General features: G+C 34.8%; 2 protein-coding genes across 4 annotated transcripts in view; one reads left to right on the top strand and one right to left on the bottom strand.

Moving 5' to 3' along the window:
- The window catches only part of LOC132065322 (protein disulfide isomerase-like 1-4), an 18,459-nt gene extending 11,029 nt beyond the window's left edge, over window positions 1-7,430 (bottom strand). Inside the window, exons 1-13 of one of the 2 annotated variants that reach the window (XR_009416711.1) lie at window positions 7,156-7,430; window positions 5,904-6,201; window positions 4,761-4,890; window positions 4,000-4,165; window positions 3,157-3,275; window positions 3,000-3,080; window positions 2,085-2,171; window positions 1,914-1,988; window positions 1,751-1,819; window positions 1,584-1,664; window positions 1,340-1,474; window positions 575-631; window positions 98-487 (exon numbers count right to left, since the gene is read on the bottom strand). Coding sequence is in view for 1 of the 2 variants with exons in the window: in XM_059458651.1 (XP_059314634.1) it covers window positions 320-487; window positions 575-631; window positions 1,340-1,474; window positions 1,584-1,664; window positions 1,751-1,819; window positions 1,914-1,988; window positions 2,085-2,171; window positions 3,000-3,080; window positions 3,157-3,275; window positions 4,000-4,165; window positions 4,761-4,890; window positions 5,904-6,201; window positions 7,156-7,423 (1,734 nt within the window). In the remaining variant the exon portion in view is untranslated. Of the gene's footprint in view, window positions 1-86; window positions 488-574; window positions 632-1,339; window positions 1,475-1,583; window positions 1,665-1,750; window positions 1,820-1,913; window positions 1,989-2,084; window positions 2,172-2,999; window positions 3,081-3,156; window positions 3,276-3,999; window positions 4,166-4,760; window positions 4,891-5,903; window positions 6,202-7,155 lie in introns of those variants that run through there. The other variant, XM_059458651.1, reaches the window with a different exon arrangement.
- Window positions 1-13,677, top strand: part of LOC132065323 (uncharacterized) — a 16,003-nt gene extending 2,326 nt beyond the window's left edge. Inside the window, exons 1-3 of one of the 2 annotated variants that reach the window (XM_059458652.1) lie at window positions 9,504-9,633; window positions 9,733-9,852; window positions 13,395-13,677. In XM_059458652.1, coding sequence (XP_059314635.1) covers window positions 9,613-9,633; window positions 9,733-9,852; window positions 13,395-13,511 — 258 coding nt within the window. In that variant the 5' untranslated portion in view covers window positions 9,504-9,612 and the 3' untranslated portion in view covers window positions 13,512-13,677. Of the gene's footprint in view, window positions 1-9,503; window positions 9,634-9,732; window positions 9,853-13,394 lie in introns of those variants that run through there. The other variant, XM_059458653.1, reaches the window with a different exon arrangement.
- The last annotated feature ends 767 nt before the right edge of the window (window positions 13,678-14,444 follow it).

Raw genomic sequence — 14,444 nt, 5'->3', positions numbered from 1 at the left:
TATTTTAGCTATTAAATATAATTATTGAAAGTTTAGTTATGTTCCATAAATAGGTAATAATGGAACCTATGCCAAGTAAATTTTACATAAATTATACTTCGTTTTGGTACATGTTGTAAAAATTCGGCTAGATGTATGTTACCTTAACCTCTCTAAACAATATCCTTACTAGTGGGAGGAGAAAACTTTAAACTCAAGAGAAGAAATAAAAGGAAAGAAAAGAAAATAGGTTCCGTGGCTATCTTTCTAGCCCAATCTATCTTGTCCTACTACAACAGCTAGGAAAATAACAAAGAAAAAAACGTAGGCTATGTAACTTCTATAGTTCATCTTTTCCTTTGCTAGACTCAACCTTGGCATCTTCCTTAGCTTCGGAACTCTCTGATGTAGTTGAGGAAGCTGGTTTTGGAAGCTTGAAAGGAATAGACGCGTGTTTCTTGATAAACTTGTACAACGCAACCACAGTTCGGTCAGCGTCAACTGGGATCTGTAGGATCATAGCGAAGGCATTAACACATGCTATTTCATGTATCTTACATAGAGCCGTAAAACAAACACAATAACCATCACTTACTGGATCCGCGCTCTTGTTCCCTGCTGGGAAGAAGAGGATTGTGGGAAATCCTTCAGCCTGCAAAAGGAGCAGAAATGACCTTCTATTCAACAATTGCATCCAAGTTTACCAAAAATGACTTGAAAGCAACCTTACATCTCTCTCATTTATTTAAGACTTAATAGATCAATAACCCTTAAAACTTGCCAGCAAATTTCATTTAGACACTCAAAACTACATTTTATTCTAATTGAGCACACCTCAAAACATACTAAAGTGTTCCTATTAGACACTTTCGGTTCAAACTTTTTAAAAACTTTTGCGGGTGTTCTCAAGCTTCTATTATGTAGTTAAGTTAACAACATATAATAGATCATCTCCTTTACTTATACACATCAACCTCTATTGGGACATGCCTGAGGCTTTAAGGCTTATTGAGGCTAATGCGTATAATTAAAGGAGGTGACATATTTTAAGTGGTTAACTTATCTACGTAATGACACTTGAAAACACACGCAATAGTTTTTCCAAAATTTGATCGTGTCTACGAGGAACACTTTTATCATGTGTTCACGTGTTGAATTGGAACAAGTCGTAGTTTGAGTGTCTAAATGAAATTTATTGGCAAGTTCAAAGGGTTGTCAATGTATTAAGCCTTTATTTCACACATCCCAGCCAAAAATAAATGAACAATGCAAATAAATAAACTATAGCAGCAGTCAGGAGAAGCAGCAGTCCATGACCAAATTATAACACTCTTGTTCTGACTAAAGAAAGAAAGCTTACCTTTCCCCGAGGGTGCTCATTTGTGGTACCGTCCATTTTGGCTATAACAAGAGACTCAATGTCACGTAAGTGCTTTGCGAGCTTGTTATATGTTGGTTCTAGAGATTGGCAATGCCCACACCATGGTGCATATATCTAAAACATAAAGTGTAAAAGTAGTTACTACAAAAAGAACCCTGAGTAGTGAAAAGAAAACCAATGAAGAGAATTCACAAGGCAGCCTTTAGTAGTAGCTTGTGCATACCTCCAGAAGCACATCTTTTGACTCATCTAGAACAATGTCATCAAAATTGTTTCCCACTACTATCTTCACGTCCCCCTCATTCTGTAATAATCAACACATGAAAAAGCAAGTTATTTTAGTACAACTACATGGAAAATGATAGGCCAGGACGGAAAACCCCAACTTACATCCTCAGGAATAGGGTCTGATTTATAGAAAGCTCTAAGCTTGTCTCCCAAAAAATCCTCCCCAAATGCCTGATGGATAAAAAGTAAGAAAAATGCAGTTTAGAACTTCCTGACTGGAATAGTTAATAAGAATGTATCCAACAAACACAAGGAGGCATTCTACCTTAAGCTTCTCAACGGTGATCTCCCCATCAAATATGTATTTCCTGGGATTCTCATTTCCTGTATATCCAATAACCTATAGGAGATAAATATACAAGACGAATAAGTATTCAGAGTAACCATGGTTCCAAAAGGTCCTATCAAACCCATTATAGTCTGTTGATATTGTTACCTTTGGAGAATCTCCAGTGGCTCCAAAATAATCTGATACTGGTTTTCCAACTTCTTCATCATCCATATTGACAAAAACAAAGATAAGCTGCATTTATCCAGGAAAAGAATACAAGGTCCTTGTCATTTGAGAGTATCTTCACTATCCATTATTACAAAAAGACATATATGCTGCAATATCCGGGAAAACACAATCTTTTACTTTATAACATATCTTTTCTTTTAGCCAGAATTATTTTCCTGCTCTTTCATTTTAGTTCCCCGTGATTGGAGAAACTGTGGGAAAATGAACCAGTTAGCCAGTGAACCAAATCGGTTAATTTTTTTTTAACTGATGTGGAAGTACAACCATTTCATTTACATTCTTCTTCTCGTATACGCATTAGAACCACGATGGCTGCCGCACTTACCTGATCTTACTGCTCCAACCAACATAGATGCTCTGAACTTGAACCCACAATTTGCATTAACTCCCACGAAATAGCTTGAATCGTACAATAAAGTAAATATGTGTGTAGTTGAACCTTATTTTAGTTGAAATTAGTGTTATTGATGTCTAAGCCAATTGTAGGGATTCGCGAAGGACAATCAGATCGAAATTCATCAGCAACATAAAGCACTTCCAAAATTAGTGAAGAGGTTCTAAAATTTCTAAATCTTACTTAATGTTTTACTCGATAAAAATGATCACAAAAATTTTCCTCCGTATATCGATAACACTCCTCTTGAACTTCTTAATGTCTAAGAGGGCAAGCAGCATGATTTATGGGTAAGAAGCATTCTTTTTCAGACATAAAGTTACTATAAGTGATGATTCCACACAATTCATCGGTCTGTATGAAACCAAAACCTCATTATTATTCTCATAAGACTAGATAAAGCTTAATTACCTTTATTCAAATAAAGCTTTAATTACCTTTCCCTTGAAAAGTTTTGCAGCTTCTTGAAATGTTGGGAATACTTTATCCGTATCATTTGTTGTGGCAAAGAGCAAAACCTGAATAGAAAGCATTAACCACAAACACTTCTATTCCAAAAGTCACATTTATAATGCAATATCATATCTATATTACCTGCTTCTTTATTGGACTCTCGAAAATTGAAGGTCCGCTTTCTCTAGTAAAAGTGGTCACAAGAGGTAGCTTGTTGGCAGATACAAACTTAGCTATTGCAGACTTGGTGAATTGACCATCTGGATGCAAAATCAAAGAAAAAGACAATGAGGCATGTCCTCTTCGTCTTTCCGTTATTTCGTCTCTTGAACTTCAAAAGATTATGGGATAATTTAGCAGCTAGCCTGAGGTACTAAAAATTACCACTTAAACACCCTCCATGACCCTAAATAGGACCCATAAAATTCATGCCTGACCCATTTAAAACCAAAATCGATGGGGTTGTTAAAAGTATAAATAAGCAGAAATCTGGTATTAGCACCCCAAAACTCCAGTAGATATATAAACATAAAACGTTAAACATTGGGATAAATGTTAACTGTTCAAAAAAAAAATTATATAAACATAAATATTGATATTTGCTAAACACCGAGTTCCATCTGATTTGTTCATTTGAAAAAAAAAAAAAAAAACATGTGTGCATAAAATGCGATCTCGCACATAAATTATGTAGGTTATCCAATCTCAATATAATGTAAGAAATTTCATAACCTTCAATGATTTTTAAAAACTCTCAATTTGTATGCAATTACACTAATTGAAATCTAGATGAATTTAAAATGCTTGCTACAATCAAGTTACCGATATACCCTTAAGAAAATAAATAAACAAACAAATTGCCAATGTACATGAGAGCAAAAATCAGTCCAGCAGGAATTTTTTTTTTTTTTTTGGTCAGATAAGTAATCCAAAAGAAAATATACAATTCAGAATTAAACAAAGAAAATAAAAGAAACAGCTAACCATAATGCATCACTTTCTCTTCTTCCTTCTTAAGCAAGACTAAAGCTGGGCGTTTAGCAATTTCTTCAATATGGAATAGCTTAGCCACGTTAGGATTTGTCGTCTGGTAAAAGTTAAGATCATCCTCAAGTTTGGAAGCAGCAGCAAGCTGCTCAGATTCAGGACCCTATCATTGTTTGAACATTCACAACATGAGGAATCAAATGATAAGAGGCCATAGACAAGGAAGACATCTACTTGCAGTCAGTCAGAAGCAGCAATATACTATCAAGAAAAATGTCGATTTTTTATGAAAATACAATGTCTGACTGTATGAGTCATATAACAACTATTTCCCCCACTCGAAGTAAATGATAAACATTATAGCAGAGTACATCTACAACAACGAAAAAGAGATGAAAGTGAGGTTCCAAGTTAAAATCCATACAACTTAATTAAAGAAAATAGTAGTTGTGATGCAAAAAACAATTCAAAAGAAAAAAGGAGACAGTTATTTTCCAATGAAAGAGGCTGATAACAAATGGTAATGAAGAAAAGTTATCTGTTAAAGTTCCACGAAATGTCAACAGCAAAATTCATAAAATAAAAAATACAAAAGTTATGAGCAGTAGAAAGTTCACTTTTTATGAATCACCAACCAAAAGAAAAATCAAAAGAGGAAGTTATGCCAGTACCAACAAGAACTGAAAAATCCAGTGGATAACCCCCAGTACAACCAATAAGAACAGATACCACTAGAATGCTAAGTAAGCAGTACATACCACCAACGACTCAAGGAACCCTAAAACAACTTTGTTCCCAGAGGTTAGTACACGCTCTGCCTCCTCCGTTGTTGTTATATTGTAAATGCCAGCTCCAATCTTCTTCTTGATCCAAGTCACAATTGCATCTCTAGAGTTAAAAAATTATCAACTTCAGACCACATGCAAGTATATTTGATAATCCACAAGCCAACAAAAAAAAAAAAAAAAAAAAAAAAAAGAAACGGGAAGGGGGAAGGGGGAAGGGGAATACACATGTTCCAAACAGCCATTTTCAATCACCGCAAAAACCAATAAAGGGGGCATGACAAACAGACAAAGTCCTCAATTTTGGCCCTTCTGCGACTCTATAACTTGTATAGGTTAAGTTATGAGAGGAATAGCAAGGAAGCATGAGTATTTCCATCATTATGATTTGCTAAATTTTCTCCATTTGACATGATTAAACTAAAGATCCCATTTTCGCAAGCTGGCTACTGCTTCTTTTTGCCTTTGAGAAAACAAATGTCACCATGACATAATTAAACTAAAGATCCCATTTTTGCAAGCTGGCTACTGCTTCTTTTTGCCCTTACGAAAACAAATGTCACTGTGATTTGCAACATTTAATCCATTTCACATAATGAAACCAGAGATCCCATTTTTGCAAGCCGGCTACTCTTTTCATCCTTACACGAAGACAAATGTCACAAGATACAAACGAAAATTTCCCAACATCAGTGCGAGAGGGCCGCCATAACACATTACATATCTTAGTTATAAATTCAATTAGACGCTAACACAAATTATCACCAATCATTGTAAAAGGCAAGAAGCATAGTACTAGATCAGAAACCCATACTTAGCTAAAAGCCTAAATCATAGATGCAAATATCAAAGGTTTTCAATCATTAACCAGAAAATTGCATTGTATATACCAGCTTGAAATTTTTTTCTTTTAATTTATTCCTTATGTATATATAGTAGATGTTGAATCTCCTTGACTTCTTCATGTGTTTATTTCTATATATTTTGATCAACTGTCTTTGAAGTACCAAAATTTGAGCTTATTGTTTCTAAATTAACAAGCTTTTACTTCGTTTACACACAAGTAAATGCATAAAACTAAGTAAGTCAAAGAAACATAAAAGGAAGAAGACTCACTTGGTTCTTTGGCCACTGTAAGTTTTATGCTCACCATCTACAAAAAAATAAATAGTAGGAAATCCTTGAACCTCATAATTCTCCGCCAACTCATTTTCCAACGTGGCATCTACTTTAGCCAACGCCACATTCTCCGCCTTCAGCTCTGTAGCCGCGGCAGCATACTCCGGCGCAAGTTCCTTGCAGTGCCCGCACCAGGGCGCGTAAAACTCCACCATCACATACTTATTGTCATCCACGAAGTCACTGAAGTTCCTGTATGCCAAAACGACGACGTCCTTATCGTCTACCTTAGGACCTGTTAGGAAAAAAAAAATACAAAGTTGTAGGAAAACAAAATTGGTTAGAATTTGATATTATAATTCATGTCTAAATAGTATTTATAATTAGAAATTATATAGGAATAGTTTTGCCTATTTAACACCTTGTTTGGATGGTTGTTACATATTATTTCATAATGTATCATATTGCTATATCATATTGTGTTTTATTGTATTGTATTGTTTCGATGAATACAATGTTTGGATGGATTGAATCATTTCCGGTCATTACGTAATGTCAGACATCAACAATTAAGGATAAACCTACAACAAAAGTAGGGCATGGTGTAGAACTATCATAAAAAGGTACTATATATAATACAATATGATCTATTAGTTAATAAGCAAAGACAAAATGAGAGAAAGATAATAAGGTAGAGATAATGAAACGATCACACCAAATGGGTCTTTACACAAGATGGGACTTGGGACTTGGGACTTTGTCGTTACGTAACGATGGATTCAACGATACAATAAAACCAAATTTAAGTAACAATCAAAACAAACATTGTATTTAAACTAACAATACAATAGGAAACAACCATCCAAACAGAGTGTAGATTTCGTACTATTATAAAAGGGTTCTGGTAGCTTATTTCATAGAGTGAACAATTGTAAAACACATTCAAAGATTTATAAGTAGGCGTTTGGCCATAGAAACAGAATAATTTTCACTTTATTTGGAATCTATGGAGTTGTGTTTGGTTATAGTTTTTGCAAAGAATATTCGGTTGTTTGAATGTACCGAAAGTAGTGAAAACAGGTTTTTAGGGGTTTTTAAATTTCAAATACAACTTCGTATTAGGAATTTTCATGGCCAAACATTGATTTCAAATAAACTGAACAAAAAAAATCTGGAGAAAAAGTGAATAATTCTCAGGGCCAAACGAGTCCTCTTAAGTTGATAGAAATAAAATATTTGACTTCAGTACCTTCATCTTCCTCATCCTTTTCGTTATCAAATGCCGACGGGACATCAAAATCGTCGTAATTCTCAAAATCCTCGTCGTCGTCGAAATCGTCGTCATCGGATAAAGCATCTTCCTGGAAAGCGTGCTTCGGCGCGTCGTTTTCGTCGTCGGCTTCAAGGAAGCTGAGGTCTTCGTCGTCATCTGCTGCGCTGGCGGATGCAGTCAAGTAGAGAGAGAATAGAAGAAGAGAAGAGAGAGAAAGTAAAAGGATGAGTCGACGACTCGCCATTGTTAGTCAGTAGATCAGTGAGAGTTGTGTACTGAGATCCGACAGAGACGACTAGCTTAGAATACAGACTTGAAAGTTCTAACTTGTATTTGGGATTCTCAAGTCGGTTCCGGAAAAAAAATTCTGGAATAAAATAAATAATTCTTATGGCCTAAGGGGGGCTAAATTTCTATACCGTATAAGTGCTCCTAATCAAAAGAATTTCTTCTAGATCTAATTAAGATAAAAGGATCATATCCCTTTTGGTGGAACCTTACCCTATGTTTGGATAGTTGTTTCCCGTGGTTCATTCATTGCGGTATGGTAGAGTATAATATATAGTATTGTATTATATTATATTGTATTAATGAATACAATATTTGGATAGATCAGTATCGTTTTTGGTTTAATAACATTTGTATTGTTTGGTTTGATTGTATTTATCAGTATAATAATCAGAATTTACTAAAATACCCTTAACTCTCTTAATTAGAAATTAATTTATATATATTAATAAAACTAGGTAAAGAATAAAAAGAACTTTTAAAAAATAAGTAGGTAGTGAGTGGAGGTGGTGGAGGGGTGGGAGGTGGAGGGGGGTGGTTGTGAGATGAGAGTGGGGGGTGGGTGGTGAGTGGGGGTGGTGGTTGTGAGAGTGGGGTTGGGTGGTTGTGGGTGGGGTGGTAGAGGGTGGTGGTGTGGGATGAGGGTGGGGTGAGTTGTGTGGGGTGGGGTTGGGCGGTGGTGAAGGGTAGTGGGTGGTGGTTGGGGTGGTGAGGGGTGGGGGTGGGGTGGGGTATAATGGAGAAATGAAATATAATGCTTAAAAAATCACCAAATTCGTGATTTAAAAAATTGGGACTTTTCATGGTTATATAACCATAGAATGAACCACGGGTTTACAACACCATACCATATAATTTTAAGAACAATGAAAACAAATATGATTTCATAGAAAATCATATATTAATGAACCACGGGAAACCACCATCCAAACAGGGGGTTAGAATCTTCGAGCCTTGAAGGATATAGGTAGGAAGGAGTTGCCTGTGGTTTTTTTATCTATGTAGTCACTGCTTCTTCTTTTTTTGGGACTAATTTATGAAAGTTTTTTCGCTGTCTTAGTTACATTTTCATACTTGCTTTAAGCTATTTGTGCTTCTCTAACATTTTTGTTGTCATGGTTTTTTTTTTTTTTTTTGAGTCGAGGATTTTTTGAAAATAATCTTTCTATCTTTCGAGATAAGAATAAAGTCTGCGTACACATTATTCTCTCCAGACCTCCACATTGTGGAATTTTACTGGGTATGTTGTGTTATTGTTGTTGTTGGAGTTGTGTATGGTTATATTTTATGAGAATTGTTAAATTGTCACACCAATTTGATCCAAATTTAGCCACACTTATGTAAAAATCATCATAACCTCTATTGTACAATCTTAAATTAAGACAAACTTTGAGAAAAAAAATAAAAATGACATTAAGTGCTTTTAATTATTTTTTGTTTGAGAAAGTCTTTTACAATTTATCTCTAATATCTCTTGTAATTTTTTGAATACTCCCATTGAAACATAATAACTTCGAATTATCTCTCTATTTCAGTAAAAATATTTTTAAAATTTATATATTTTGTAAATAATTTTATAGGCATTTTAAAGAAAATTTGCTTATTAACACCTTTCTTTTTTTTTGCACGGATTGTCCTTCATTTGGGGTGGTCTTTAATTTTTGTCCTTCAAATTGGTGGTCTTTAAGTTTTGTCCATCGCCTAATACTTGATTGGTATGAGTTCGAATTTTTTTCAGTAAAAAAAAAAAATTGCAAGGTAGAATTTTGCAAATCTATCCATAAGGCAGAATTTGCATGGACAGAATTCTGCCTTAAGGCAGAAATTTACAATTTTTTCCATGTACAAATTCTACCTTTAAGGCCCAAATTCTACCCGAACCGCGAAAATAATAAAAATACGAAGGATAAAAGTTACACTACCACCATTTTGAGGGACAAAAATTAAAGACCACAGCGAAGGACAATCCTGCAAATTGCCCAACACCTTTTAACCCTTAAGCCCATTTATGCATTTGACTTCAGGCCCACTAAGCCCATATTTTTGGTACGGGTCGTCAATTCATTCACTCATTCTTCAAAGAAATCAAAGAGAATCGTCTCCAAATTCAACACTTTGTTCTCTCAACAAATTCAATTCGCAAGGATGATCAGCATCCTTACTCAGGTCATTTACATATTAATGATTATCACCTTTTTTGCTTTGCATTTTAATTGTTAGAGTATCAATTATTGAATGAAATCGTATTGATTATGCAAAATGCAGGAGCGTCTTCTTGGCGCTGCTTTAGGTAGCGTATTAACAGGCGTTGTGGTTTTAGAACAACGTAAAAGCATATATAAAAGCATATCCGAGAATCAATCTCGATTTTCTTCTCATTCTCAGGTACGTTTCAATTTCTTTCGTCTCAATTCTGATTAATTAGCTTCTTCCTTTGCCGAGGTATTTTTTTGGGGAAATTTCAATAATGTATAATCTAGCATACAAAATTACATTTGCATAGCCATATAGCCACTTTTTTCACAATATACAACATTATACAACTTTATACATTTGGAGTAGACAATGTATTAACCTTTGTATAAAAGTGTATAATAATGTATAAGAGGTGTTTATATCCAAGAAAATTCAATTGTATACAACAATATACAACATTTTTTCAATTGTAGTGAGGGTACAAATATACAACAGGCTTTTGAAGTGAGGGTATAAATTGGGCCATTTCAAGTAATTTTACAAACATGAGCTATTTCGGGTAATTATTTTTCCTAAATAGTCATAGAGGGTTATTTCCCTATTTTTTTCCCTCAGTGTTTTGCTTTTTTTGTGATTTTTAGCTTCCAGGATTGATGTTGAATTCCGGCTTATACATTAACAACTCATGATAAATTTCACCAATAGATAAGTACCTATATATACATAAACAAAAAAAACAAAAAAAATAAAGGAAAAATTACGCGACGTGACAAACATTTTGACTATATTTACGAAACGTAGCTATCAAGTGCTGATACATTATGCACTGATACAACTTTTTCGGGCGATTTTAGCTGATACAGTATGCGCTATACAACTGATAACCACTTGATACCTGCTTGATACAGCTCTTGCGCCCGATACAACAACTGTAGCTACGTTTCTTAAATACGCAAATTGTAGCTATGTTTCGTAATTACGCCTTAAACTATAGCTATTTAAGAAATTTTATCATAAATAAGCAAATTATGTGTGTGCACGCGCATTTAATTATCAAAGAATGATTCAGGCCTGTCCTTTAATGGATACTCAACACATTTGTATATAATGATCAAATTTTATATGTATTCATAGCTGCATTAAGCATGTTACTAATTTCTTCAAAAGGTTTTTTTGGTGTGTGTAAAAAAACTATTAACTGCATATCCTCTATATAGGTTGAGAAAATGGTAAAAAGCTTTAGGAGCTGCTAATTATGTGTGTGCGCCCCCATCTAATTAACAAAGAATGAATCAAGCTTGTCCTTTAATAGCTAATTCAACACATTTGTTGTATACAATGATCAAATTGTGTAGGTATCTGTAGCTGCACTAAGCATGTTACTAACTTCTTCAAAAAATAAAAAATTTGTAAAAAACTATGAATTGCATATCCTCTGTATAGGTTGAGAAAATGGTAAGAAACTTTAGGAGCTGCTATTCTAGATACTGTCGTTTTCACTTCTCTGCAAAGTTGAAATTTGTTATGTAATCATTACCTAAATGTCTATGTGCAAGCATTTTATTGTTCATAAATATACCAGTAGTATGATATACACAGTACAAGTTGCATGTAGAGCGATAAAATGATCAAAGTGGTCTTTAATGTATGGGCTTTGGTTTGTTTGGTCCTTAATGTATCCCACTCCTTAGCCCTATAAATAATGAGAGCTGCTGTCAATAAACAAAGCCCATGGCATGTGCAGGACACGTGATTTATGAAACTACAGAACGAACATGTTCAATTTGATTCAGAATCCATAACCCTTACTTGAAATAGCCATAGGGAAAGCATCTTTGAAGGGGTAAAGCTTGAAGCAAACTGGAAGAAATTTCCATTTTTATGGTAAATACTTTCAATGGAATATGGAAGGAAGCCTAGAATGTCTTCGATTGGGCTAAGTTAAGATGCGATATATCCATGGGGATTACCTCCACTAAAGGCATATTGGACAACTTGAAATCCTGGGAGAAGATACTATGCGTGTAACTGCTATGGCTTGAGTATGTTGAAAGTGTCGAAAAGAAAACAACAAAAAATACATTTAATTAGTTGCACAAACAAATCATTAAAGCCACGCTATAGCCATTTTGATACACAAAACCTCTCTATAGTCATTCGAGAATACTTCGTCGCCACTTCTATGAAACATTTCTCAATCGAGAGGAGCATTAACTGATTTTGGTGCAGAAAAATCTATCGCCATCGTAGACAGTATTCGACATCAGTCGAAAATTCACCATAGTCAGTGAAATCAGGAACAGAAGAAATCACAAAAAATACTCTAACATAGTTAGTGTGAATCGCAGAATTAGTGAAGAACCATCAAGATAATCCAAAAATACTCACCCATTAGTAGTTTAACGCCAAGTATCTTCTCCCAGGATTTCGAGTTGTCCGAGATGTCTTTAATGGTAGTAAATCCTCATGGTTGTATCCAACTTCTAAGTTCATTACATCTACCTCCTACAGAACCTTGTTAGCCCAATTGAAGACATTCTAGGCTTCCTAAAATATCTAGAATTTGTTCACCATTAAGTTGCAGTTTTCTCCTAGCCTTACCACTTAATCGAAACTTTTCCCCTGGCTCTTACAAGTTAGGTTCAGGGATTTTGAGGTGGGTTCTGAAATCGAAATGATAAACGAAGGGATCTTTCTTTTGTAGTGTGATAGATCATGTGCGCTACACATGAGGAGGACTCCATCTACTTTGACATCAACTTTCTATATTTGTAGGTTACTTGTAGGGCTAAGGAGCAAACTTATAACCTTTTGAGATATATTAAGGACCATTTTCATTATGTTTATATATCAAGGACCAAAAGAAACCAAAGTACATATATTAAAGATCATTTTCTCTAGATTAGCCATTAAAACGAGACAACTGACTCGACGTGGCAACTCCATCATCTTAGATGTATTATCTGATGAAATTCACTAATCTATATGAGTATATGTAATGCAGTTCAATCGCCATAAAAAGCAGTTGCTTTCGAAACTGAACAGTGAGTATATGGCCTATGCATGACAAACCATACTTAAGCAGTAACTCCTCCTCTAAGGGTTTAAATCAATAATTTTTCAAATGCCACACCAGCATTTTAAAAGCAAAAAAGAAGAAGCAACAAGGTCTATGGGATTTGAAGCAAGATAGCAAGAAGTGAAACACATAATTTACGAAAAATTAAAAAATATCAAACATATATGAATTTAGCGTTGTAAAAAATAATTTGCAATTAGTATAACAAATTACAACATCCGATATGCTACAATGCTGGTATTAATCCAGCTCCTCAAAGTTAAGCTCCAAAGAAGCGACCAATTCTTGTTGGAATCACTTCATGCGTTATTATTTAAAGCACACACTTCTCTGAAGCACATAGTTTCACTAGTGAAGGGATAATTCCTCGTTTCGTTGCTTCAAGCGCCAAACTTCAACATATGAATTATGTGTATCACAACTGCCGTTATTCCTTTGCTTCAATTCATTTTTTTTTTTCCAGTAAAAAAAAATGAATTGAAGCAATGGAATAACCGCAGTTGTGATACACATGTTACCTGGTCTATGGACAATGCATGTGATATTTCAAAGCAATGTTTAAGGTTTCCATTGTTTGTGATAAATCATTTCAACTCATCTTTCTGTGTCTTTTCTGACTATATTTTTTTTTATCTATTTGGAATTTTTTCAGACAACAGTGCTCATGCCAAAAAAGGAGTCTGGTATAGAGTTTGCACACCTATGGAACAAAGCTGTGGATCAGGCATTAGGGCCTGTCATCAAGTCTCTTGGCACGCGTGGATGGTAAAAATGCTGTGTGATTTCACAACAGATCTAGAAGTGGTCTCCTTTATTTTGTAAGATTCCTACAAGAACAGATGCAAGTGTATTCTCAATTCTTGAAGTTGCAGTTCTCGCAGATACTAAACTCTCTTGTCGCTGATGCTATTGATGTTTCTTTCTTAATTTTTCTCTGTGAGGATCACTTGATGGAATTTTTTATTTGTGTTGTAAACAGTAAGGTGCTCCATAGTCCCCTGCTTTATCCCGGCTTTTCCTATTGCTTTGGGATGTACATTGATAAAGTAATGTTATGCTGTGATGTTGGTTGAACCAGAACTGAACACCAATCTCTACCGGCAGCTTACCCTTGTTGACTTGTCAGTGCTATTGTCGGATAAAAAGTATATATAAGCATCCCGTTATCACTCTTCCCCGGCTTCCCACCCTTGACACTGCTTTTCTCTCATAATTTAAATGTATCAATTCGAATCAAGTTTTTTACTTTGAAAGCTTAAGGGGCAGGGATATCTGCTTAGGTCGAAGAAGTTGAACCTTTCCCTTTATTGCGTTCAGATATCTCCAAATCAGGCTATAGGACTAGAGGAATTATTGCATTTTTTGAAGCAGTTAAATGGAGGAATGCCTTACTCATCCATGATATAATACTGATGATGGGAGGAAAAGCATATCCCATCTGGTTGGTATCGTCATTTTGTCTGAAGTTTGGCTTTGTCAAAGCTAACTTCAGACCGCATGTATTGTTTGTCAAAACTGGGCACAAGTTAAATAATGATAAAATTTGAGTGCAAGTTAGATGTCTAAATAGGATACGCTCTGAAATTTTACGGCATTGTCCGTGAGATTGACAAGTACATTAGTTAAACAAGTGATAATTTCCTTTAGCTATAGAACATATTATCTGCCAGCTTCTTTAAGCTCATGAAAGGGCAAACATCAG

The sequence above is a fragment of the Lycium ferocissimum genome, chromosome 7, assembly GCF_029784015.1.
Source record: "Lycium ferocissimum isolate CSIRO_LF1 chromosome 7, AGI_CSIRO_Lferr_CH_V1, whole genome shotgun sequence".
Taxonomy (NCBI): Eukaryota; Viridiplantae; Streptophyta; class Magnoliopsida; order Solanales; family Solanaceae; genus Lycium; species Lycium ferocissimum.
The sequence above is the reverse complement of the archived record's forward strand: the minus strand, read 5'-3'. Positions and strand labels throughout refer to the sequence as shown.